This window comes from Hyaloscypha bicolor (assembly GCF_002865645.1).
Source record: "Hyaloscypha bicolor E unplaced genomic scaffold K444scaffold_113, whole genome shotgun sequence".
Taxonomy (NCBI): Eukaryota; Fungi; Ascomycota; class Leotiomycetes; order Helotiales; family Hyaloscyphaceae; genus Hyaloscypha; species Hyaloscypha bicolor.
This window is the reverse complement of record NW_020194615.1, coordinates 490676-514469: the sequence shown is the minus strand read 5'-3', so window position 1 is coordinate 514469 and position 23794 is coordinate 490676. Positions and strand designations below refer to the sequence as shown.

General features: G+C 46.2%; 9 protein-coding genes across 9 annotated transcripts; 6 read left to right on the top strand and 3 right to left on the bottom strand.

The window, feature by feature from the left end:
* Positions 1 to 972: 972 nt before the first annotated feature.
* Positions 973 to 2157, top strand: K444DRAFT_631592 (putative oxidoreductase CipA; the record flags this gene model as incomplete). Its single annotated transcript, XM_024883385.1, has 3 exons — positions 973 to 1044; positions 1095 to 1498; positions 1611 to 2157. The coding sequence occupies 3 exons, from the start codon at positions 973 to 975 to the stop codon at positions 2155 to 2157; spliced, it is 1023 nt and encodes a 340-aa protein (XP_024734764.1).
* Positions 2158 to 2347: 190 nt separating this feature from the next.
* K444DRAFT_614790 (uncharacterized protein) lies at positions 2348 to 4506 on the bottom strand. Its single transcript, XM_024880595.1, has 5 exons — positions 4471 to 4506; positions 3823 to 4404; positions 3205 to 3735; positions 3128 to 3159; positions 2348 to 3066 (listed from the first exon to the last, which is right to left on the bottom strand). Exons 2-5 carry the CDS (start codon positions 4106 to 4108, stop codon positions 2557 to 2559), a joined length of 1359 nt encoding a protein of 452 aa, XP_024734763.1. The 5' UTR covers positions 4109 to 4404; positions 4471 to 4506; the 3' UTR covers positions 2348 to 2556.
* A 511-nt stretch (positions 4507 to 5017) lies between these two features.
* K444DRAFT_631590 (uncharacterized protein) lies at positions 5018 to 5329 on the top strand (the record flags this gene model as incomplete). Its single annotated transcript, XM_024883384.1, has 1 exon — positions 5018 to 5329. One exon carries the CDS (start codon positions 5018 to 5020, stop codon positions 5327 to 5329), a length of 312 nt encoding a protein of 103 aa, XP_024734762.1.
* Positions 5330 to 9522: 4193 nt separating this feature from the next.
* On the top strand, positions 9523 to 11738 carry K444DRAFT_592666 (putative cytochrome P450). The gene is made up of 5 exons (XM_024878258.1): positions 9523 to 9884; positions 9930 to 10506; positions 10560 to 11017; positions 11064 to 11371; positions 11419 to 11738. Exons 1-5 carry the CDS (start codon positions 9726 to 9728, stop codon positions 11582 to 11584), a joined length of 1668 nt encoding a protein of 555 aa, XP_024734761.1. The 5' UTR covers positions 9523 to 9725; the 3' UTR covers positions 11585 to 11738.
* Positions 11739 to 11748: 10 nt separating this feature from the next.
* On the top strand, positions 11749 to 12573 carry K444DRAFT_26085 (uncharacterized protein). The gene has a single exon (XM_024871409.1). It carries the CDS (start codon positions 11924 to 11926, stop codon positions 12530 to 12532), a length of 609 nt encoding a protein of 202 aa, XP_024734760.1. The 5' UTR covers positions 11749 to 11923; the 3' UTR covers positions 12533 to 12573.
* A 2218-nt stretch (positions 12574 to 14791) lies between these two features.
* K444DRAFT_26133 (uncharacterized protein) lies at positions 14792 to 16451 on the bottom strand. The gene has a single exon (XM_024871413.1). The coding sequence runs from the start codon at positions 16396 to 16398 to the stop codon at positions 14950 to 14952; it is 1449 nt and encodes a 482-aa protein (XP_024734759.1). The 5' UTR covers positions 16399 to 16451; the 3' UTR covers positions 14792 to 14949.
* A 229-nt stretch (positions 16452 to 16680) lies between these two features.
* Positions 16681 to 18485, top strand: K444DRAFT_644325 (uncharacterized protein; the record flags this gene model as incomplete). Its single annotated transcript, XM_024884949.1, has 3 exons — positions 16681 to 17082; positions 17132 to 17527; positions 17577 to 18485. 3 exons carry the CDS (start codon positions 16681 to 16683, stop codon positions 18483 to 18485), a joined length of 1707 nt encoding a protein of 568 aa, XP_024734758.1.
* A 1062-nt stretch (positions 18486 to 19547) lies between these two features.
* Positions 19548 to 20900, top strand: K444DRAFT_644324 (FAD/NAD(P)-binding domain-containing protein; the record flags this gene model as incomplete). The annotated part of the gene is made up of 4 exons (XM_024884948.1): positions 19548 to 19766; positions 19842 to 20156; positions 20250 to 20685; positions 20758 to 20900. 4 exons carry the CDS (start codon positions 19548 to 19550, stop codon positions 20898 to 20900), a joined length of 1113 nt encoding a protein of 370 aa, XP_024734757.1.
* A 403-nt stretch (positions 20901 to 21303) lies between these two features.
* Positions 21304 to 22958, bottom strand: K444DRAFT_691365 (uncharacterized protein; the record flags this gene model as incomplete). The annotated part of the gene is made up of 2 exons (XM_024887791.1): positions 21304 to 22102; positions 22458 to 22958. 2 exons carry the CDS (start codon positions 22956 to 22958, stop codon positions 21428 to 21430), a joined length of 1176 nt encoding a protein of 391 aa, XP_024734756.1. The 3' UTR covers positions 21304 to 21427.
* Between the last annotated feature and the right edge of the window lie 836 nt (positions 22959 to 23794).

Below are 23794 nucleotides of genomic sequence, written 5' to 3'. Positions count from 1 at the left end.
AGGCAGGAGGTGGCTAATTATCAAGCATCAGATCAGCATTTCAGTTCGATCTGGGATTAGCGTCAGGCACCGAGCCACTGAGGAATAGGCGATTTGTAATTACGTCCGTTATATAATAATCAAGTCCGGGGTAATTATGTAATCATCAAGTCGTCAAATACGTATTGCAGAACTCATTGCATAAAATCACATATGCTCCAAATATAAACCGAGTATAATTTACGATGGTACAGCTGGTATGTTTTGGCCCCTGTCGACAGGGGGGGTGCAACTTCAACACGACGTAACTCTTGTAGTTTTGGACGAAAAAAAATTATAAAAACAAGTATATGCTCCTTAAGACTAGGTAAATATAAGAATACATGTTTCCCAGAAATTTTTGGATTGTTGTGGTGGCATTGCTAGGAAGAGCTGCGACCCCTGCAAAAAACAGGGACCAAAACATACCAGCTGTACCATCGTAAGGCACAAATTCTAATATTCTTGCTCGGTGCTCCTATTGGCTAGAACCCCCTGTCTAAACTTCGTAAGGAAATACTGTAATATTTGTATAATCAAGTCAAGCGGCTTATAATGTATTATTATGTGCTCAAGTCCTAAAATACACAGCTCAATTTTACCATCCCTAACGCCACTACCATGCAACGGACAGCTTCGGGCTCCGAGCTGGATCGTGACGTAGTTTTCAACATGAAGGAAGGTGCGGGCTGAAAGGACTTAGGGGATAACACCCCAAACCAAATTTCCTGACTTAGTAATGTTATTTGAAGATCCCTCCGAGTTTGGTCGGATGTTAGCGTTCTTAACTCCAGGCGAAGGCAACCACAGACAAAGCAGCCTGACAACGTTGTGGGAAGATATATAAATGAGGGATGATGCTCGATTGTTTCCCAGCATCAAATTCATCCTTTGACTTCTTCTCGTTCAAGAAAATCGAAAGTCAAAAATTACACCTACCCCTCGACAAGAACAATGGTTCCAGAGTATGCTAAAGACCAGCCTGCTGGCTTCATCAACCGCATTGAAAGGGTTGCCATTGTCGGAGTTAGCCACATTTCCCGCCCATCTTCAAATCAAGCACTGATATATTCTAGGCTGGAGGTAATGTCGGCAAGCGCTTTGCCGAAGCCCTCCTCAAAACCGGAAAACACACCGTGACAGCGATAACTCGCGAAGAGAGCACAAGCAAATTCGTTGACGGCATCAAGGTCGCTCGAGTAAACTATGGTGACGAAGCTTCCATCGTGTCGGCCCTCCAGGGCCAGCAGTTCCTCGTCATTACTCTCGCCGCTCAAGGACCATCAGACACGCACAGTAAGCTGGTGGCCGCAGCAGCGAAAGCAGGAATCCCTTACGTGATGCCCAACAACTACGGCGCAGATGTTGAGAACCGGAAGCTGTGTGAGGAGAATCTGCAGGGCTTGAGTTGTATCCAGCGGAATGCTGAGATTGAAGCGACGGGCGTTTCCTCTTGGGTTAGTATGGTCTGTGGGTTCTGGTAAGTCAGCGTTCTCCTTAACTCATCCAGTCCTCATCCCACCTTTTCCATCCTCGCCGCTCCTAAGCCCACCCTGGAAGAGCTTGAGCTTATATATCCTCATTTTGATTAGGTACGAATGGAGTCTTGGGCTTGGAGAGCCGTGTTATGGTATTGACATCAAAACTAAGAAAGCTACTTTCTTCGATGATGGGAACACGAGGATTAATACCACTACCTGGGAGCAATGTGGAACGGCTCTTGCTGGGCTGTTGAGCTTGAAGGAGTTGCCTGAAGATGAGAACGACAAGTCGGCAACTGTCTCGAGCTGGAAGAACAAGCCATTTTACATTTCGAGTTTCTTGGTTAGCCAGAGGGAGATGTTAGATAGTGTTCATCGAATCATGGGGACAACTGACGCGGATTGGGAGATCACGTTCGAAAAAAGCGACGAGAGGTATGCGAAGGGCCTGGCAGACTTGAAACAGGGTCAGAGATTGGGGTTTGCGAGAGCGATGTATTCACGGAACTTTTATCCGAACGGGGATGGGGATTATGAGTCCAGGAGGGGGTTGGATAATGAAAAGATCGGATTGCAGAAGGGTGACTTGGATGCAGCGACAAAGAAAACCATCGAGTTGGTAGGAACCGGCTGGAATCCTTTCGGTGGGGTAAATTGAGCGGGACGCGGTTGTTTCTTGCATTGTTTAACCAGAATAAACCTCCAGCCATGATCTTGTTGTACCAAATAGTTTTGTCATCTATGGGAGCCTCGGAAATGGCACCGAAGTCACTGAAAAGGTTTTGTACAGTATGCCGAAAGTAGGGGGCAGCAATGGAAGTGTGGAAAAGAAGTGTTCTTCTGGATCGCTCCTTCTAGCAATAGTTGGCGAATCTTCACAAGGAACGCTCCACGCCCCTAAAATGTTGACCTGCACATTTTGAGAAAGCCTAGGTAATAGATTCTGCAATACTGAGGCAACCTTTTCAACAACACTGCCCAAACCTGCTCATCCCGCCAAGTGGTAGCTTCAGCAATAAATCCGTATCTCCTCAAGCAAGGAAAGACAGCCAAGTCCTTAGACAAAATTTCTAATGCTCAAATGCTTCGCTTGCTGTGGGTTCAGTTCAATGCCCAGAAAGTCCTCATCGAAAGCTGGTAGTTCGTAGACATTTTCCTCCCCCTGTGGTCGTCGATTCTCTTTCCCTTCATTTTCCTCCTCTCCATCCGCGATAAGTTCTTCAACCATGCCCGGCTCTATGTATTTCTCATTGAATTCAAAATTATGTCTGGCATATGCTGCAGCGGTGACAGGTGTCGAAGGCGGGTCAAAGCCAGTGATTGCCTTGAAGTCGCAGGCTCGAACCAGGTAGACTGGGAACAGAATTCGGTTCTTAGTGTCCCATTCGGTGGAGGGCATAAAGTCTTGATGTATGATTTGCTCAACTCCTCCCCATTGTGACTTATTGAGTCCTTTCGTGGGGCTGCGGCGAGACGTTGGTACGGGTTTTCCGGCAGTTGTTCCAGCTCCGAGTCCATGGCCGGATGCGCTGCTTTGCTGGTCGAGATAGACGTAGATCGTGTCGCCCTGCCATAGTTCTTCAGTAAATGAGACGTGGAGAGAAGATATGGACGGGAAGAGAGCATACCCTGGAAGCTTCGAGACTGTCGAGGGTATCAACTGGACACATCAGCAGGTCTCACAATAAGAAACTACTGTGCTTACAAGGACCAACTGTATCACCCTCAAACGAGATCCGAAGAACCTTCCTCAACGGTATCGCCATCTTCGTCAGCATCTCGTCAATCAGCTGCCGCACATTCTCTCTGGCGTTTGCTTCAAGCCTCAACGTTGGCACCGTTGGCTCATTTGCCAGCTCCACGTATACCCACATGTTCTTGTTCTTCGTCGGAGTAATCTCGAAATTGATCTTGACTGGTACGATTTTCCTTTCCACTGGACCGCTAGCTGCATCGATGGGGCTTGCGACGAACTGCTCCGCGATGCCATCCAACTTGACAATGCCATCGATCCAGCGCTGCTTTGGAGGTATGACATAGTCTTGTGGTATCGGTCTTGGGAATGCCGATGGTGCTTGTCCTTGTAAAGAGATTGATAGTCGCCTCATCAAGGGAGCTTTTTCTGGTGGTGGGCTTGGAACGTTGGGCTTGCCGGAGATGATGTTCAGATCGTTTGCATAGATCTTCACTGCGAAAGGACGGACACAGTTGAAGCTGATCCACATTGCTTCTCGTTCTGTCCGAACCCCCGTCAGCAAGAACAGCTTTCGAAAGCGATATATTCACCGTGAACCTGATAAGCTACGTTAATTCGGAAACGTACGATATATTGGTATGAAAGCCCCTCCTTTGACCGACTTGGGAAGCTTCGAGGTATACTGGTCAACGAGGTAGATCGGGAAGCAACCAAATCCCGCAGGTACACTGCGAAGAGCATCATCAGGGGGAAGTCGGAGAGTTCGCCGAAGTTCGATATCCAGATATTCGTCACCGCAGCTAACGCGTATTGTCTGGTAGGACATCGCGGTTGATATCGGATCCACTGCAGGGTTCTCGAGAGAAACGATGAGCGGTGTTTTGTCCGAGGAGTTGGAAGACCTCGAAGACATCTTGAATGAGGGGATGAGTGTTGTAGTAGCGTTGAGGATGGCCGACGCAGATCGTGATATATTCTGAATGTTTTGGCGAAGGGGGAGCCTGGAAAATTAGACGGGGCGAGGTGTGGACGATTCACTCGACCTTTGCCTCAAATGGCAGCACGTGGTAAAATCTGCAGTCACCCTCCAAGAATTCACTGTGCCAAAGCACTTGCGCACCCCTCAAATGTTCAAGGGTACTTTGGAGCAATCGGAGCGCTTTTCTTCTTCCACTCAACATCACATCAGATATTACTCGCTCTCAATAGCTGTTTCATTGTCAGGAAAGTTCTCGCAAAGAATGGAGTTACATTTGCAAAAGATGTCGAACATACTGCCTAGTAGTTCCTGTGGGCTAAAAAAAAAACTCAATGATCATCTCCCCAAGCTTCATACAAATCAAGGCGATGGAGTTACATGTTCTCATCGAGAGTTTTCGTGGAGCAAGCTTGCTGATATCTGGTTTGAATGCATGAATCAGCTGTGATGATACAATGACCGAATTTGTTTTGCGACGAGGGATAACTCATACCTGGAAGCTAATTCATTCACTTTTGAGTAACATGTGAATGTCAACATTCTCTCCATTGCGACATAGAGACACTTCAAAAACTCAAGTTGAACTTCAACGCTAGGCTTAAATTGCCAAGCAGACATTTAACGTTTCCGAAGGTATCAAGCCATCAAACAAAGCATCTCATTCAAGACTCGAGAATGCAGCCTTACCAAAAAGAAAAGCACTCCGTCCACCACAATAGCACTGCAACAACCACCATCTGCGAGCACAACTTTCTCCGGCAAACAAAATATCCCTCAATCCCTCCGCTCTATATCGAGAACGAGTTTCGTAGTCCCACAATATCTTGTCTCCCACTCCAAACAATGTCCTACTTTCAACACTCTGTCGAGTTCCTCGGAGTAATGAAACAGCGCTCCCCATTCATCGGGCGCGATGTCAACGCCTTGAGAAAGGAGCTTGAAGGAGGAATGTCAAGGGATAGGAGAGAGCAGATGCGGTTGTTTGTGGCGGACTTGAAGGATAAGAGGCAGAGGCTTGCGGCGGAAGTGTATTGGGCAAGATATCCTGAATTTGTGCTTGAGGGTGAGGGGAAGCTGGATTATGGAATTGGCGATCGGTTTATTGCTGCAGATAATACCGCAAAATTTGGGAGAGGGAGGTGTTTGCTGATGTAGCAAACAGCCAAGTGAGTGGTTGCGTGCGCATGAAAGCCGGTTAAGCGGCTTAGGGGGGGCTACAGAAAATTCAGCGATGCCTTCAGCGATGATTTTGGTTTTGGAAGGCGAGAATTTTGGAGAAGAATCGCCAAGGCCCAATACTATCCATTATTTATACTGTAGTGCAAAACCAAATTCCAACCATCATGGGTATCGCATGGCGCTTGGTCATGAGGCAAGGATTTCAGTGAGCAAAAAGGCAGCTTTGACCAACTCGAACAGGCGCACCAGACGCCCTGAACTCCCAATTCATGAATGTGCACCCCCTAAGAATACCCCAGGAGCTTGATGACCTACTTCGAATGTCTTGGCGCGTTCTCGAACTGATGTTGGAGGGTGATGAAGAAGGATGAAGATTTCAAATGAGATTCAGGTGATGGAGGTTCACCGCTTAGTCATGATAACGGGGTTCGTCGACCCCTGCTTCCTCAAGGGGGTGGATCCGGACCATGACTTTCCTCGGATATCTACATAAAAGAAGAAGTACATAGAAGGCTCTTGGGCCCATAGAATGTTTCCATTGAAACATTTCTTCGAGTTTTGAAGCGAGTCTGTTAGGCTTCTTAATAGTCGCGACGTTAAGTCCGACTATTAGATCTAATTCATAGCCTCGTGTTTTGAAAAGAAAACAGTGTGCCCCTGCAAATCCCTGCAATACCCCTGTTCTGCTCGCGTAGCATTCCTAAAACATGGGTGTACGCCCAAAGCGGTAATGACAGGAGGCCAACTCTCATTAGGATGCATAAGCACCCTCTCTGGGCAGACCCTAGAACGGGTGCTTATGCATTTGAGAATTTGATTTCACTCTAGCCCCCCTCCCCGTACTTAGCAAGCTAATTCTTGTAATTTTATCGTAAAGTAAGGCTTCCCTTTTCGGCTATTCTTTAGCCCCCGGTACGCATACAAAAGGTGGGCAAGAAGCACGTCCCTCTCTTGCCCCTTGTAATCGCTTAAAAAGTATATCCTCAATATGGCAAATTATAAAAAGGACCCCCCCCTTCTACTAAAAAGGACCCCCCTAAAATTTTAAAAAGGACCCCCCCCCTAGATAGCCAAAACCACCAAAAAAAGAGTTAATGTACGTAAAGATCGCAAAGTAGGAAGTTGCATTTCTCATAAATAGAGTTAATTAAAGCTAGCTAGAAAAGAACTCAAGTGAAGCGTGAGAACTGACTAAGCGAAATGATTGTACTAGACTAAATCCAGAGATCATACGGTAATAGTACTATAATAAGAGCCTTATATTTAGTAGTATCTGCTTTGGTTTCTACTAGGTCCCTTAATCTCTTAGCTAGGGTCCTTACTTTTAGCATAGGAATAATCCTGGGCTCTAGGGGGCTTATAACCAAGCCAGATCCCGTGACTTCAAGGGACTTTACAAAAAACTCCCTATTCCGCCTTATTAACCTACCCCAGATTCTCGATTCGGATTACGACATTAGCTAACTAGTATTAACTTCATTAAGCTTAGAGCTTATAATAGCTCTTAGGCAAAAAGGGGGGCTTATTACGTACTATCTCTCTCAAAGATCATGAAAAATACTACTTCCTTCTAATATTTTTGTATACTCGTCTTATGAAACTATTAAATCTAAGTCTAATAATTACTTCTCAAAGCTCTATATATAATTCTAGGGGGGGGTCCTTTTTAGTAGAAGGGGGGGGTCCTTTTTATAATTTGCCTGATTAATGTCCCACAAATAATTCCTTCTACTACTCGCTTTCAGTCTTACATGTGAAATTTACTTTTGTTACTGTGGGCGAGTTGCCGATCGATTGAAGCCCAAGTTCTTCACGTTCAGTATTTTACGAGCGGGAGGATGTTACTGGTCAACTTGAAAGCACAATCCGTCTTCCATTCCGAAATTCTAAATTTTACTTTCCTCGGAACATGTCTAGGAATCTAATGCCTGTTGCCGGTTTCTTCTCTTCTTCCTCCACGCCTCGCACCATTTCGGTCCATTTAGCTCAGTGTATTCATTCCCAACTGACTCCCCTCTCAGTGTCTCTAGTACTCTTCGAGTTTGTTAATCACGCCCCTTGCGAAGGAGCTATCTCGCATTCTTGTACAATCAGGTCAGTTAAGTCTTCGTCACGTGACTTGGGTTTCAAACAAGTTTACAAATCTATAACTTTTTATATAATAATACTATTAATATTTGGTTTAAAATCCTGGTATTAAAAATAATAAAATATTAATCTTATTAAATAAAAGACTTATAGTATTATATTAATAATTTATTAATATTAATTTATAAATTATATAAAAATTATATATTTTTTACTTAATATTAATTATAATCTACTTATTATAAAACTTTAAAACTTTAAATTATTTATCTTTAAGTAAATCTTATTACGGGAAATAATTTTTATATTATTTAAATTTATAAGTTTAAAGTTATTAAAGTTTAAAAGTTATAATTTTCGTATATTTTCGTATATTTTCGCTTATTTTCGCTTATTTTCTCGAAAATCTAAGAATTAAAAATCTAATAGCTTAATACTTTGTTACTATTATTATATAAGATTAATAGATTAGTTTTTAAACTAGCTAAATATTAATATATATTAATCTTAAAGAAATAAAATTAATAAAATTAAGAGGAGTAAGAGTTTTAAAGAAGGCTTTTAATTTTTTAAAAAACTTTTAAAAGCTTTATAATTATATAATAATATAAAAATAAATATACTTAAATATTTAATTAAATAGAAGTAAATTGTAATTGTCTTTTTTTAAATTTAAAAATATTTAAATTTAGTTAAGGATTAGTAAAGTTATTGAGAAGAGAGTTAGTTGTCTCAAAATATCGTGTGACGATGACTAATCTGACCTGATTGTACAACGAATAGAGATCTCACCAAAATAGTAGGAACAATGAATAAACACCCGAGAGGTATTTTGTACGAAGACTTGTCCAATCGAATTCTTGTGAAAATGTCCACAATACAACCGATTATCGAACCAATGTTAACCCAATATACAAAGAGAGCTGCCCCCACACCTCGATTATTCTGCTGTTCAGACATTCGAAAAGTGTCGAAGAATCCGTTCCCAAGGCCGAAGAGAAGTCAACAGAAGTACAGAACCCCTTTGTCTGAGATTACCATCTGTATGGTCACAACTACGGCGTCCAAGGCGCATGTAGATCCCAGTGCCTGCCTCTGGTCATGGTAAGCGCTGATGAAACCAGCCACCAGTGAGGAGACAAACGACCCGAGTGTCAACAAGGGGGTAATGAGTTGTTGAACTGTGCTCTATTTGGGAATCAGCGACCAGATCTACCGAAATAAATAGCTCAGCACGCAATAACTCTATATCCCAAAACACTGCTTGCAGGATAGCCGAACACCTTCAAGATGCCTGACACTGCTTACAGGCTCCGATGGCTGTATTGTGGAAGCCATATTGCATGTTAGTTGTTGCCGGAAGACAACAGATCCAAAGACAATTTCAATTTACTGAAAGAGAAGCCTCGGGAATAGTGATTTGTGACGACCTAATTTTGCTGGAAGTTTAAAAAAAAAAAAAAAGTTGATAGTACTGAGTGGCGTAAACATACTTCCTGTTAGAGGCACTTAGGTACTTGATACATGCTGACTTCTCCCCATTTTGACCAAGTCCCAAGGAACAGGTAACCATCCCAGTTCCGCCATCCCAGCCAGTCATTAAATCCGGCCTCTTTGCCTATTCCAGAATCAGTCTGCCAAATTCGCCAGGCCCTTGTATGGGGTTTCGGGTAGGATTGGAGGAGACGCGGGGTTAGCGCTGAAATAACAGGCGGGGTAGTGACCCCTTGGCCTTGTTGTGTGGAATTGACAAGCCACACGCCTACACCCGCCAATTTGTTAGCTAATCCAGCCTGAAACTCAAACCCTCGATTAATTTCTTTAACAGCCAGCACACTTAAGTTCCTTTAAAAAACAATATTAATTAATGCGCAGTCTATAGAAGTACCCTTTATAAAATTGTAAAAATTTAATTGTCATTATTATGGAAGTTAATAGAAAACGTTGATTTTCGGCCCGATTTTGTGTATCACGAATAACCGGAGGCGCGTGCAAGCATAGCCTAAAAGCAACGCGGCTTGGGAAACACATAAAAGACCCCCACAGTGTCCCCCATCTTTTGATTTTGTAATATCAAAAGATCCACATTGCACTCAGAGGTTTGGATGCTGAGTAATTGCTGCAACACACGCGGAGATATCGGCATTGTGAGCCGAAGGCGGTGATCCAACGACCTCATATTTAAGCTCAACTCAAAGGGAAAGGGTTATACTAGTGGTTTGGATAAGGTATCGGATCAGCTGCCATCATCTACTGGAGATTGACGAATTGCAACTCACTCAGCATGATTACCACCACACTCTCGTCAACTGCAACATGGATGCAGCTCCAGGCTACATTCTCGGAGAGAGGGCTGATCACCGTTCTCTTGACTTTTTTGAGTATCATTGCCCTCATAATTTTGACTGACTATGCTCACATGGTATACCTTCACTTCAAGATGGTGAGCGTTCCTCAAGACAAGGATTGAAGCAAGCTTACGGGGCAGCCACCTGGCCCTTGGCCACTACCAATCGTTGGCAACACTTATTCTCTACCAGACAACAAACCTTGGGTCTACTTCGAGGAGCTTTCAAAGAAATACCATGCTCCTGTTATCACCTTTTGGATTGGTCGAAATCCAACAGTTTGGATTTGTGATGCGTGGGCTGCCTCAGAGATCATGGACAAGAGAGCAGGAATCTACTGTTCAAGGCCCCGTATGGTTGTCTTTGGCGAACTTGGAACAGGTCAAATGAATCTAGTTTCCATGTATTACGGCCCTCGATGGCGCATACATCGAAAACTGACCCATATGGGTGTTGGACTCCAGCAGGTCCGCAACTATCGCCCGTTCCAGAATGACGAAAGTATGCTTGTTGCGTACAATATTCTCCGCACGCCAGAACTGTACGAGAAGCATTTGGAAAGATATGCTGCAAGTGTTGTATCTATCATTGGGTTTGGAAGGCGGATATCGGATATTCATGACCCAATCATCAGCGAAGTTTTGGCGGTGATGAAAAGAGCTGCCGAGCTAAATGTGCCTGGAAAGACCTTCCCAATGCTTATGGAAACATTCCCATGTGAGGCTCTGCAAACGAAGAATGATCGAACGTAGGCTGATCCTGATTTGTAGTTCTGGCAAGATTTCCCACTTCGATTGCTCCGTGGAAGCATGGGCTCGGGAAGCCGAACTCACGCGGCGGAAGCTTCTACTACTCACTAGCTGAAGAAGCTCGAGATAGTCCGGCACAAGAGCAATGTTATGTGAAGAAAATCTTCCAGGAAGCCCCCAATTATGATTTGAAGCCAGAAGAGATCGCAGCTTTGACAGCAAACCTCTTCGGTGCTGGCAGTGACACCTCTAGCTCGACTTTGGTGACCTTTATTCTTGCATGCTGCGCGTTTCCGGAAGTTCTCCCAAAGGCATGGGAGGAGCTAGATCGTGTTGTAGGACCCAGTAGAAGTCCAACTATGGATGATGAGCCAAATTTGCCATACATCAAGGCGTTTGTGAAAGAAGTGTTCCGATGGCGATCCGTCGCAATTATTGGTGGTCAGCCACACGCGCCAATCCAAGATGATATGTACAAGGTAAGCCTTCAAGAATCGGGTTCCTTTTTTTCCTAATCGATTTCAGGGTTATTTAATTCCAAAAGGAACATGGGTGCAAGGAAATGTCTGGGCAATTCATCACAATGAAAAGGAGTTTCCCGATCCGGATCGTTTCAACCCAAATCGGTATCTCAAAGATGATCCCGAGAGCCGACCTTTCCCAAACGAAAGAGGATACATGACTTTCGGGTGGGGTCGAAGAGTGTGCAGCGGTCAAGGCCTCGCTGAGCAAGGCACCTTCATCACAATCGCACGGCTTCTATGGGCCTTCAACATCCAGAAGGCACTAGAACTGGATGGTAAGGAGATTCCTGTTGATATCTTCAATTATACGTAGGTTTTTATCTCTTATGATCCATGCACAGCTGACTTGGATGCAGAAATGGCTTGAACATGAGACCAAATCCATTCCAATGTCGCATTACTCCCAGAACTCCTGAGATCCGAGCCACGGTTGATCGCGAAGGAGAGGAAGCTTTGCAGAGGTTAGCAATCTATGATGGAGAGACAAAGTACCGCATGAGTCAGTGGTATACAAGGAAATGAGGCCAGAGATCTGAGTCACGAGTGTGATGAAGTGGCGAGGGGTGAAACTGGAAGCATTTTTTCCCAGGAGTAAATTTCAAGCGGAGTCATTGTTTGCATACATAATTAATTCGAGTTGTGTTTATTGCATCCTAATAGACATTATATCTTGCCCTTAGCCCTCCCCTGTTTTGTTTGCCACTTCAAAGGTGAAAGGAGATTGAAAGGAGCGCGAGTTACAGGTGGGGTTTTCGACGCGAACGGCGATTTTACATTCTTTGTCTCTCAAACCTATATCTTCACTTCAACGCGAGTGAACCACCCTGAAGGAACCAACACAATTTCTGTCTAGTATTCAAAATGGAATCTCTCGCTCCTATCCCGTTCACTGACGTGCCTATCGAGCACAAAAGCGGCTCCTACGTCTGCACACGATATGGGCTTTTATTCGAAGGACATCGCTGCTTCGGCCAACTTGGTATCTATCTCTCAGAGACAGCGCCCATCTATGACGATATCACTATTCCAGCTGATGACGAAATCAACTTCACAGACGATACTCCCAGCGTTCAGCCAGCACGCGGTGTGGCCGAAATGCCCATTTCGTGGTGGAGAGCGCAGTGCGCTTTCCGGGGTCTTGATACCGCAGGTGAGACCGAAAATTTGCAGAATAGAGTGACGGCATCCATGGAGATTCGAATGCTTGATGAGTTGATCTCACTGGAGAAGGACTTGATGAAGGATTACTCTATTGCTCGTGCAGCACAGCGCAAGAGCAAGGCAGTCCGCTTCGAGGGTAACAAAGCGAGCGGTGGCGAAGGGAGACTAGAAGGAGCAGAAGCGCCCACTGGAAGACGTCCGCGTGGTGGACGGCGAGGTGGTGGTCGCATTCCTTCACGGAAGCAGCATAAGAAATCCAAGCCGGGATTCCAAGAAATAATGAAGAGATTTGGCACAAAGCCTTTATAGGGGCTTCATGGAAATATCTCGGATTTTCGATATGGAAAAGGACAGATGGTTGGTGATAATTCGGTCGGGTCGTAATACTTGTTAGGTGATGGGGGGTTTTGGGAGTTGGGCCACGGTCTCAATTCTGGAGTTCAGGGGCGCTCGAAATCTTTTAACGAGGAATAATATGATACTTCTCTCTAAATCTGTGTAAAATCGCATTGAACACCAACTCCATGTCTCCTGCTTCTCTGTCCAAGCCAGTGCTGTTTTCCTGGCGCAAGGAACTCGCTCAACATTCGACGTTCTCGAGCTTGGCGCAATGTTCCCATTCGACCTCTCCGCCCCATTTCCCTTTGAACTCGCATTTGCAACCGAAAATCTGAATGTTTTCATAACCTCCAAATTCCTGTTTCGCGGTCTTGGTATTCGTGGGTCGAAATCGTCATTTTGGCTGTGGCTACGGCTCTCAGAGCACAAGTCTTTTGTCGAGTGCGAGGTTTTCTTCAACTCCAACTCGTCTCAGGGCTGCACCCTTTCTCCCACACACCTACCACGATTTGGAAGAGAAGAATTGTTTCGATAAACACTGCCAATTATCCTGCTCCGCCCACTCGAGTTCCCATTTTTGCTCTGAAGTTGAAGACAGAAATCCTGGAAATATTTGGCGAAGGAGAGGTCGAATATAGGGAGCAGAGATGCAACAGAGCCCTGTCTGCATCTCAACGGTCAATCATATGGTGGCATCGGTCGCGAACGCTTTATGATTGGTTAGTAGATAACTCCTCGGAGACATTCTGACCGCGTTGAAAGGATGGACTCACACAAGGGGTCATCGAGCGGAAGCTCTATTACCGAGATAGTTCTTACGATATATGTAATTATAACGAGGATGCCCATACTCACGACACCTGGCAGGGTGATCTTCTGGCTCCTGAGGCATATTCAAAGGCAGTGTGATAGTGATGTATTGATCAGTATGTTTGTGGCCCCCAAAGTTAAAAAGACGAGTCTATATACTTACGAACACCAGGGATAGCAACGGCTATCAGAAAAATATCGGCCAGAATGTTGCGGCTGGCGGAGACGTAGACACCGACAGAGAATGACATGCATTGTGCGCAGATCGTCCCAAGTTGAAGGCTCCAAGAGTCTTCAACCGGTACGCATTGAAATGGTAACGAGGCTATAATAACGAGCTCCGAAATCACTAGGAATCTTATTATCCAATCCATGTGGCGTTTAATGCTCCGAAGTAATCTTGAGAGTGGAGCAGGGCGTGCTCCCCGGAAGCCAACTCTGTTGGAACGCTTAGAGTACCTCGGTTGCTATCGAAGCTCCCCCTAATCCCCGGCATCAAGGCGTCCATCACAGCTTCCTGGCTTCTCACACTTTAAGCCCGCAGCATCCAGCCCGCATCGGACAAAAGAATAAGTAGGTGGCTCCCAATTGACTCCCTCAAGTGCCTTGCTTGCCTTTATTGCATCGATCCGAGTGGATATAGTTCTGACCGCAGCATCAACTTTTCGCTGGAACCCTGTCTCCGTAAGGCGTCCAGGAAGATTTTGATACTCAACACCTCGAATATTGGGATTGAAATGAATCATCAGCTTATAGCTCCTCATCCGTAGGAATTTTGTCAGGGCAGAATCCGTCATCAAAAATGTTCTCGTCGACGAGATATGTTGCCAAAGCCAACAGTTATCCTGCAGATGGCAGATCTTCTGGTCAATATCTTCACAGGCATCAACACGGCCATGTGAATAATGTCCACTTCGAAATCAATGTATCCCTTCACGCATCTGTGCCCATTCGTGTGTTTGGCGTGCTCCAGATGCTGAGGGTGCAGCAGCTCGTAATGCTTCAAGGCTATGAATCGAGATTCGCGATTGATATGGAGGGCAAGAGGAGCTTTCGAGAAGTGGTTGACGGTTACGAGTCGTGGGCCGGGCAGAATCAAGCTCCAGATCTTTTGTCGCAATTCGGGAGGGAGGTCGTCGAATCGAGTGCGGGTCGCGGGTTCCATCTCGAAACCAATTCGCAGAGGCTTTAATATTGTGGCGCAAGAAGATGTAGGTTGTACGGTTGACTTGCTGTCGGTGATGTTTGGAGATGTTGAAGGAGGGAAAGGTTGAGTTGGCTTGCGGAAGTTGAGGTTGTGTAACGTGGGGGCCAATATTCGGGGCACTGCATAGCTTCAACTTGACTTCAGAAGATAACTTGAACATTAAGTCGCTTGTGAAGCAAAGGCGTGACGGACTGACCAAAAAGGTTAGTAATTGGCGAATGCAATTGTAGGGACGCTTGTCAGTGGTGAAGTATGCAGAAAATCTCGGTATTAGAGCTAGATTGAGCTCCTGGGTGCGAACCTGCAAAGAAGTGGTTCCCACCAAATGTGTCGATATACCAAATCTTACAAGGAAAAGAATGAAGCCGTTCTAATGCCATCGGCCAACTCGTGCACTTTCATAAGCTCCTTCATTTCGCTCTGACCACTCTTCCGAGATATCGATGTCGACCTTGCCTCCAACGCCAACCTTCACGCCCGTAAACGTGCAATCCTCGAACATATCGCCTCCGAAAGTCCCCTCTAACTTCTCAACCTTTGGTCCAAAAAACTTCATCTTGAACAGCCTTTTGTCCGAGTAAAGCTCAATAACCCCTTCCCCTGTCTCTTCTCCACGCCATCGATAATTCCAGATTTGGTGCTTTGCTGAAGGTTGAGTGATGGATCCGAAGTAGAAGGCTTCGGGCGTAGGGCTCCGCTCCCTCTCTTCGTCATCCTCTCCATCAATACCATCCTCCTCAGAGCTATTGTCCTCGTGGTTATCCTCGTCTTCGGAATCATATCTTTTCCTTTTCTTCTTGTTCGCGTGTGTGTCTGGCTTGGCAATCTTCGCCTTGGTATCATCTCGCTGACGCTCAAACCTGAAGACTCCAGTGGTGACTCCGAAGTTGAACTTGGCAAACATCTGAGCCCCCTTAGCTGTTCTCTCCTGGTATATTTGAAGGCTCAATTCCTCTTCATCCCAATGCTCGCGGGACCAATTTTCTTCGATATACGGACAGTTTATCTTCCAGCTTCCAGTAGCATCCCAGTCCTTCGACTTAGCCAGGGCCTTTTTCAGGTCCTGCTGTTTCTTCTTCTCGATAGCTTCCTCATCCCTCCTTTGTTCCTCTTCTTCATGTCTGATCTCCTTCTTGATCCGCTGTGCTTCTCTCGATATTGAGCGTACTTTCTCTGCGACGATTGCTTTGTTTTGTCCAACGACAACCCATAAATCCTCGGATATTGGCATGAAGTGATCTCTGTTTATCGGTGCTTCGACAGTTTCGCATTCAAGCCCAATATCCTCAGCCAGTGGTGCAATTGTCGACATATGCCAGCATTTGATCACAAGGACTCCTGTTCCGGTGTCCCCAGAAGGAAAAGCTTCCTTCAGGTACCTTCCGGGATTGGTTCGCATCTTCTCTTCCGCAGACATATTATGAAGCCACTTGATTTCGGTTGCTTCATCCCGCTTGATCTTGATTTCCTTCTTCGCCCTTTCGAGAAGCTCCAGATTGCCCTTCGAAATGGGATCCTTCTCGTGGCCTCTCAATCGCGCCTGTAATTCTGCTACTGTCCCTTTCGGGTTCAGGCTCCGGAACGAGCATTGAGCTTTCCACCATGTATGTGGCTGTGCTTTCGGCTTCGGGGGTTGCCTCTTCGCGATCTGTCCTCTCTTCGTGAGAACTGGCCCGGTGGGAGGGAGATATTGTTCGATATGTTGACTGAACAAATGCGCGTTGAACTCGAGGGCGGTTCCGTTGCATCTGCAACTCCCGTCTGGATGCCGGACGGATATGTGACGGATCGTAGGATGTAAGTCTTCGTAGAAATCCATTCTGATGTTGCTGGTGTTTGCGAGGGTTGGTTGACGGCTTGAGGTTCGTGGTGATCAACGCGTCAGGGCTCGCTTCGGCGTGTGTCAGCAACGCGAAGTCAAGCAGCCAATATCGGAACTCACCCGACCTCAATCACCTCTTGTTACTTTCACAATCTTCAATTTTAGAACCATTGACCCTGGCCTATACAATAAAAGACCACACAATTTGCTATTATATTGTAATTTTGTCTCAGTTCCATTGCTGGAAAATTCTCCTATGACCGCTCATTTGCCATCCCAATGAGCGGTCCTCTTCGAAGTAAGCAAGGCTGCTGGACCTGCCGCTTGCGCAAGAAGAAATGTGACGAGGGCCGGCCGCTGTGCTCTCTATGTACATCTTTATCCATTACTTGCTATGGCTATGGCCCAAGACCTGACTGGATGGACAATGGTGAGGAGGAAAAGGCGGTTGCAAGTGGCATCAAGGAGATCGTGAAGCACACCTCGAGACGCAAAGTTACGACTCAAATTTCTTCGAGGCAGCGGGACCACATTATCAGAATAGCGCCCAATCCCTCGAATGTGCCTTTGGGAAGTTCTTCTTCGGGTGCCATATCAAATCGCCAGCTTGATACGCCACCTCCATCGGACCATGGCTCTTCTCAAGAGGGCGGAATTCAAGAGGTGCAAGATGCATCAAACGTGAGCATATTTACCGGAAGCAACTTAAATTAGTTCTGATGCTGATTAGGAAACTTTTCCCCTTCAAGACGATGATCAAGCAGTACCTGCATCTGTGTTCTCCATCCCAGTGGATGAGACCACTCTCTTGATGCATTTCCTGGATGACTTATTCCCCTTACAATTCCCCTTGTATAAACCGAGTGCCTTGGAAGGTGGACGAGGCTGGCTACTACCTCTCCTGCTTCGTGTAAAACCACTGTACCACGCCGCCCTAACTTTTGGTGCTTACTACCGGACTGTCGCACTGCCAACTATAAGCCAATCCAGTCGAGTCGCTGCCAAGATCGAGCGAGGCAACCACTTCGAAATTTGTATAAGATCGCTCAATCAGTTTGCCAAACATTCTTGTCCATATAGGAAACTGGGGATTGTGACTACAGTTGTTCAACTCACATTCTATGAGGTACGCTGCTACTTCGGAAAAACAGCTCTCCGCTGATCAAATTGTATAGCTATTTACTGGCGATGGCGACACATGGCAGCCCCATCTTCGTGCAGCAATGGGTATGTATAAACGAGGCAATGAAGGAAGCCTGGAAGATATTGGTCTGGTCGAGAAATCGAGAAGAATCTTATTCGAGGATCACCCCATCACCGAATACGAGCCTGAGACTACGGAGGAAGTCGCAACTTTTCGATTTGTGTTCGGCTGTATCATTTGGCTAGATATCCTTTCGTCCATTATGGCGGGAACGGCTCCGCATCTACTCCCGTATCATTCCCGCGTCATCACTCTCAATTCTCAGACCAAACTTCAAGATATTATGGGCTGTAAAGACGGTGTGATCCTCCTGCTTGGCCGCCTTGCTGCGATATATGGGCAAAAAGTTCAAGCCTCGCAACATGCAGCTTTCGATTGCTCCCAACTTGAGCAGACAGTCGATGAGATGAGTCAGGAGATCCAATGTGGTCTGACCCAAGGCGCCTTGGAGAATATCAACATCTCTAGCGCGATTTCCGCTCCATCATTCAACACTATGCTAGACCCGCCAACGCTCGTCACGCACATGTTCCTTTACATGGCGTCAATCTATCTCCATTTGCTGGTCCAAGGCTTTCAGCACTTAATACTTTTAGACAAAACGATCTCTGAAGCCATGACAATGCTCCGAACTCGAACCTCAACAAATCTGTTACCGTCTTTGGTATGTCCGTTGTTCTTCGTCGGTTGTGTGGCAAGGCAAGAAGACAAGCAGTTCTTCCGGAGCGCTTTCTCCTCGCCGCCATTGCTGAATTCATCACTCAAACATCGCGGAAGGGTTTTGCCTATTCTGGAAGATATCTGGAGCAAAAGGGCGACGATACTTGGCTTTAGTTGGGAAAACTGTGTTGAGCTTACGAAGAATCTCTTGTTGATCTGAGCTTTATATCTTAGTTGAGGGTTTCCTCGTCCTATTTCGCCCATCCTTTATTCCGTATCTTCCCCGATCGGGGAACTCGAGGATTGTATGATATTGATCTAGAATGATCTGCTATTTCAATATGGAGCTTGGGAGGAGAAACGAAATCATGCTTCATGGTCTTATTTGGACCACTTTTGGTTTTCTGAACTCCCTCACAGTGGATCTCCATGATTGGGGCAAGCCGCGCTTCGCACGATTCGCCCTGCAAGGGCCAACTACTGGCCCAGATCCACCTTGTCAGACCGGGCCTCCCTGATTAACTTCTATCCGCTGCGGAACATTGAAAAGCAGGTGGAGTCGCGAAGCACATATCTCGAATATTTCTAAGCACTGCGCTCCGGCTTGTGGTTGGTTTCTGGGCGCGGAGATCCACTTCTGCGCTTCGCCCTCTCATTGGATACAGCTGCGGCTAACACCTCATGGATATGAGACAAGATCGTATCAAAGGTTCAACATTGGTCAGATACAGTAAGACTTTTCAAAGTATGCCAAGCATCGGGAGTTCATGCGAGGCTTTGCAAAAGTCTTCTCCTGAAGTGTGTCGTGATAGACCAATCAAGTCTGGTTTTGATACGGAGATCCTTGTCAAATTCATTGAGGCTGGCCATGCCTCCCCCAAAACATGGGCGTCGGTCAGAAGTTCGCAGTTTCCTGCTAGAGGGGACGGACCGGAAAGTGTTCCCGGCCGATCAGTCAGCAGCAGAATGATGTGTCAAGCAAATGAAATATTTGCACGAGCTAGGAAATTCGGGAGCGGGCTGCAGTTATAATTCAGTGTGGCGCGAGACCAGACAGACTATTCTGCATGATCTTCCTATCCGTTCTCGTTCCCATGACATCCGTACTTCATAAGTAGTTCCCCCCTCTTTATAAACTCTACATCGTACTCCCAACATCGAAGTCTTCTTCTCTGCATCTACAATGCTTCGCTTTCTTCAACAAAACCTCAGAACCATCTTTCACTTCATCACTGCAAATTATTTTCAAGAAACGCCCAATCTGAGTCTTGCCTCTCGAAAGATGAAGAACATTGTTATTCTTGGAGGCTCCTACGCGGGAATCAGCACCGCTCATCGGCTTCTCAAGCACGTTGGGAAGACCGCACCCTTCAAAATCACTCTGGTGTCTCCGAATACGCATTTCTATTGGAGTATGGCTGCGGCGAGAGGATTAGTACCTGGACAGATCTCTGATGAGCAGCTTTTTCGGCCGATTGCTGAGGGGTTTGAGCAATATCCCGTACGTATATTCTCATTCCCCCTCTTCCTCTCTCTTCCCCTTTCCTCAACTTTGACTGACTCGAAGCTTGTTCAGGCCAATCAGTTCAAATTCGTCCTCGGCTCGGCCGAAAGTGTTAACGTCGAAGCCAAACACGTTGGGATTTCTGGCTCCACGGGCGCCTCAACGCTCGACTACGACTTCCTCATTATTGCTACTGGGTCTCGTGCCAAGGGAGATGCACCTTTCAAGGGGGTTGGGTCGACAGAAGACACAAAGGCTGCTCGAAACGGCTTTCATGTACGCGTTGAGAAAGCCAGGACGATTGTCGTGGCTGGTGGTGGAGTAACTGGGTGTGAAACTGCTGGTGAGCTGGCGTACGAGTACGGACGAGAGAAGGAGATTATCTTCGTAGGTCTTTCTCATGCGGAAATATCTTTCACTGCCGCAACAGACCCTTTCTAGAATCATGTAAAGATGCAAGATATTGACTGACCCCTTCAGATCGCAGGCCATCCAACACTCCTCTCAGGAACCCCAACGACTTTTTCAACCTACGTCCAAAAGTCACTCCAAACCCTAAAAGTCAACCTCAAACTCTCTACCCAAGTCAAGAACGCAACCCAACTTCCCGACGGCTCCTACGAACTCTTGCTCTCGACCGGCGAGAAATTGACCACGGACACATATATCCCAACCTTTGGCCTAACCCCCAACTCCTCCTACCTGCCAACTGAGTTCCTCGACCCGAAAGGCTATGTGGTCGTTGATTCGTACCTCAAAGTTCTAGGAGTAAAGGATGTCTGGGCTATTGGTGATGTGTCAAACTGCGAGTGGAGCCAGTTGATACCGGCTAATAAGCAGTCTGCCCATCTGGCTAAGAGCATTATGTTGCTTCTGAATAACAAGACACCACTTCCGTACAAAACGATCTCTCATCGTAAGTATTTTCGTTGTGGGGTGGGGGAAAACGGAAAGGGGTGTTGATAGCGAGTTGACTGATGATAAACAGGTATCACGGGAATGCAGATCGGTAGGAATAAGGGGATTGGCCATTTTGGGAGTTGGATCATTCCGAGTTTTGTTATTGTTTATGTTAGGAGGATGTTGTTTATGGAGAAGATGGGGGCATGGCTTGATGGGTCTGAATTTTGAACTTCTCGTTAATTTATGGAGTGATTGCGGAACTGGTATGACTACTCGTTAACATTTTTTGTTAGATTTGAATTACAGTTTCGCTGGTTGTTTCCCTCTCTTAGTCCCTGCACGGAGTCTTGCAGCGATCGCCCCATTTAGGCCGAGCATATCTGCTTCAAACTGCATCTTTGCCTTCCTATCAGTTCAAGAGGGTTTAGCTAGCAGCAGTTTCAGGGTGCGAAGACATCTTTGGCCAGCTTGCGTGAATGCATTTTAAAATCCCTGCAACTTAACCACCCCTAATCTCTTTCGTCCCCGGCATCTTGCATTTGACACGTCAGTCATTTCCCACAACAAACTTGAGCTTTTTATTAAGTCCCCAATTGCTCTACCATCGACTTTAGTAGCATCAGATACCGTCAAGGACCTTGCTCCTCTGGTTTTAACCCCAGCTAAGATCACTTTTTTGACTATAGTTAATCAAGTTAACCGTGCCACCGACAATCAAACCCATCCTCCGCCCGTCGGTCGTTCAGTAGAAGTGCCTAGAGTCCACAATACTCCCATAAAATGTCACTCGACTCCTTCCATCTGTCTCCGCTACTTCCGACGGAGATCCACCCCAATATATGGATCTTGACCTTTCCGGAAGGCCGACGAATTGAGCCCTGGACGTGGAAGGGTTGGACTAGCTCACTCGTCAATTTCATTTGGGCCCAACTGTTCCGTTCAGAGGCCCCGGCTTTAATCATGCCAAGACTGTCCTCATAGTGCTCACAGTAAACCGGGAGTAGCGCGAGGAGGCCTTGAAGCACTATACGGGCGGAGGTTTTGCGCACTTGAAGTATCTCAAGGAAAAGGATAATGTCTGGTACCCGGCCTACATCAATTTCTCGAGGAACACAACTTCTTCTGGCGGGAGGTTTCTCGAAGTTAAGATCATACTTTGCAGCCACCTCTCGTGAAGCGAGATGGACAAGGTTGTCCTCCTCGAGCTGAATCCTGGTTTCGCACTTCCTCTGTGAGAAGCCATCCCAATACTTCTCCACGACCGCATACTTCGATATCCAATTTTGGAAGACATCTTCACCAATGCGAAATGACATAGTATTGAATGCGATGAGTGGCAGTCTTAGCACGAAAACGAACCAGATGGACCACCGGAAACTAGTTCGGTTTCCGCGGATTTGGAAGAAGCGAGGCCGATTGGGGAGGGGATACTGGAGCAATTTGCGAGGGAGAGCCGGGCAGAAGGGCGTCCATGAAAGAAGTCTTTGCTAGTCATGGAAACCTAGACCGGAGGGCAGATACAGCGCCCACTTGAGGAAGTGAGGAAATTGGTGGACTACTTTCGGTCTGCCACCAAGAAGAAGTTGTTAGTTGAGCAGCGAAAAGGGGCCATTGAGCATCCTTGCTTTGAGGTGGATTAAGAGAAGGAGGGGAGAAGGGAGCCACTTCAATCAAAAACTTAGAAAAAGGATTCAAGTTTGCATTTGAGGCCAGAGCAAGTTGCCTATTGTTCTAGCATCTCCTATCACATCGTCAAAGCTGACAACTCAACAAACACCCTCACACCGGATCACTCCCGTCTTTCCTCAGATTTTGCTTTAATACCAAGTCCATTCCCTTCACCACCAGTCCCAGAGCCCTGTCACCGAGACTCTTTTTCAGCTTCTTCTCTTCAGTGTGATAATCCAAACTCCCATCCCTCCCCCGAATCACAAAATTCTCATGCCTTGCAAGAGCAACTTCCTTTGCCCTCCTAACGTCTGGCTCTAGCCTCATATACTCCTCTTCAATTTTCCTTCTCCCAGCCTTTGTTTGAGCACTTCTACTCCCACCGTCACCCTTTCCTGGGATTCCCAGAGTCTGGTATCTGAGCCAAGCAGTTTCGAGCTCGCTGATAATCGCTGGGGTGATGAGGGCAGAATCGCGGATCCAGAGTTGAGGTAGGATGGGACTCAGTTTCCGATACCATTCTGGGGAGCTGTTGTCGTATTCCATGCTGTTTGAGCGCCGGTGGCGAGGGGCTTGGGTTGCGGAGAGCGGTGGGAGGTGTGGTTGTCGTTGCGCCATGGTGGGAACTTCCGCTACAAAGATGTTCTCCGTTCCTAAGATCTTTAATCTGTCTCTTCCTAAAAGTTCATTTAAATAATGCTGGGTTAAAGATAGAGGGCAATGCGGATTTCAGGTTCACAGTGAGGAGGTATGAATCACAAAGCTTCAGGTTCCCCCCCAAGTGAGTCTGTTATTCGGAATAGACACGCCCTTTGCAATGCATATAGCACAAAGCTCGTAAAGACAGTATTTGTTGCCTCCGCAGTTGTTAAACGCAAAACTAGCCGTCGTGCTAATTCTGGGAGCTCTAGGGCTTATCTCTACTAATACCAGGACTTTAATAGGCTAGGGGCATGCTGTTACGCGCCTCCGGCACGCAACAGCGTACGGAGCGTATGCGTATATCTTGAGCGTGCGCGTATATTGAGGGGCAAATTATAAAAAGGACCCCCCCCTTCTACTAAAAAGGACCCCCCTAAAATTTTAAAAAGGACCCCCCCCTAGAATTATATATAGAGCTTTGAGAAGTAATTATTAGACTTAGATTTAATAGTTTCATAAGACGAGTATACAAAAATATTAGAAGGAAGTAGTATTTTTCATGATCTTTGAGAGAGATAGTACGTAATAAGCCCCCCTTTTTGCCTAAGAGCTATTATAAGCTCTAAGCTTAATGAAGTTAATACTAGTTAGCTAATGTCGTAATCCGAATCGAGAATCTGGGGTAGGTTAATAAGGCGGAATAGGGAGTTTTTTGTAAAGTCCCTTGAAGTCACGGGATCTGGCTTGGTTATAAGCCCCCTAGAGCCCAGGATTATTCCTATGCTAAAAGTAAGGACCCTAGCTAAGAGGTT

Bases quoted from the DNA above. Each gene is read 5' to 3' on its own strand.
- K444DRAFT_614790 (XM_024880595.1), bottom strand. From the start codon at position 4,108: ATGTCTTCGAGGTCTTCCAACTCCTCGGACAAAACACCGCTCATCGTT. The intron at 3,736-3,822 runs GTACGTTTCCGA...GGGTTCGGACAG, and splicing joins GGCTTTCATACCAATATATC to AACGAGAAGCAATGTGGATC. The intron at 3,160-3,204 runs GTAAGCACAGTA...TGATGTGTCCAG, and splicing joins GGGTGATACAGTTGGTCCTT to TTGATACCCTCGACAGTCTC.
- K444DRAFT_592666 (XM_024878258.1), top strand. From the start codon at position 9,726: ATGATTACCACCACACTCTCGTCAACTGCAACATGGATGCAGCTCCAG. The intron at 10,507-10,559 runs GTGAGGCTCTGC...CCTGATTTGTAG, and splicing joins GCTTATGGAAACATTCCCAT to TTCTGGCAAGATTTCCCACT. The intron at 11,372-11,418 runs GTAGGTTTTTAT...ACTTGGATGCAG, and splicing joins GTTGATATCTTCAATTATAC to AAATGGCTTGAACATGAGAC.
- K444DRAFT_26085 (XM_024871409.1), top strand. From the start codon at position 11,924: ATGGAATCTCTCGCTCCTATCCCGTTCACTGACGTGCCTATCGAGCAC.
- K444DRAFT_26133 (XM_024871413.1), bottom strand. From the start codon at position 16,398: ATGGATTTCTACGAAGACTTACATCCTACGATCCGTCACATATCCGTC.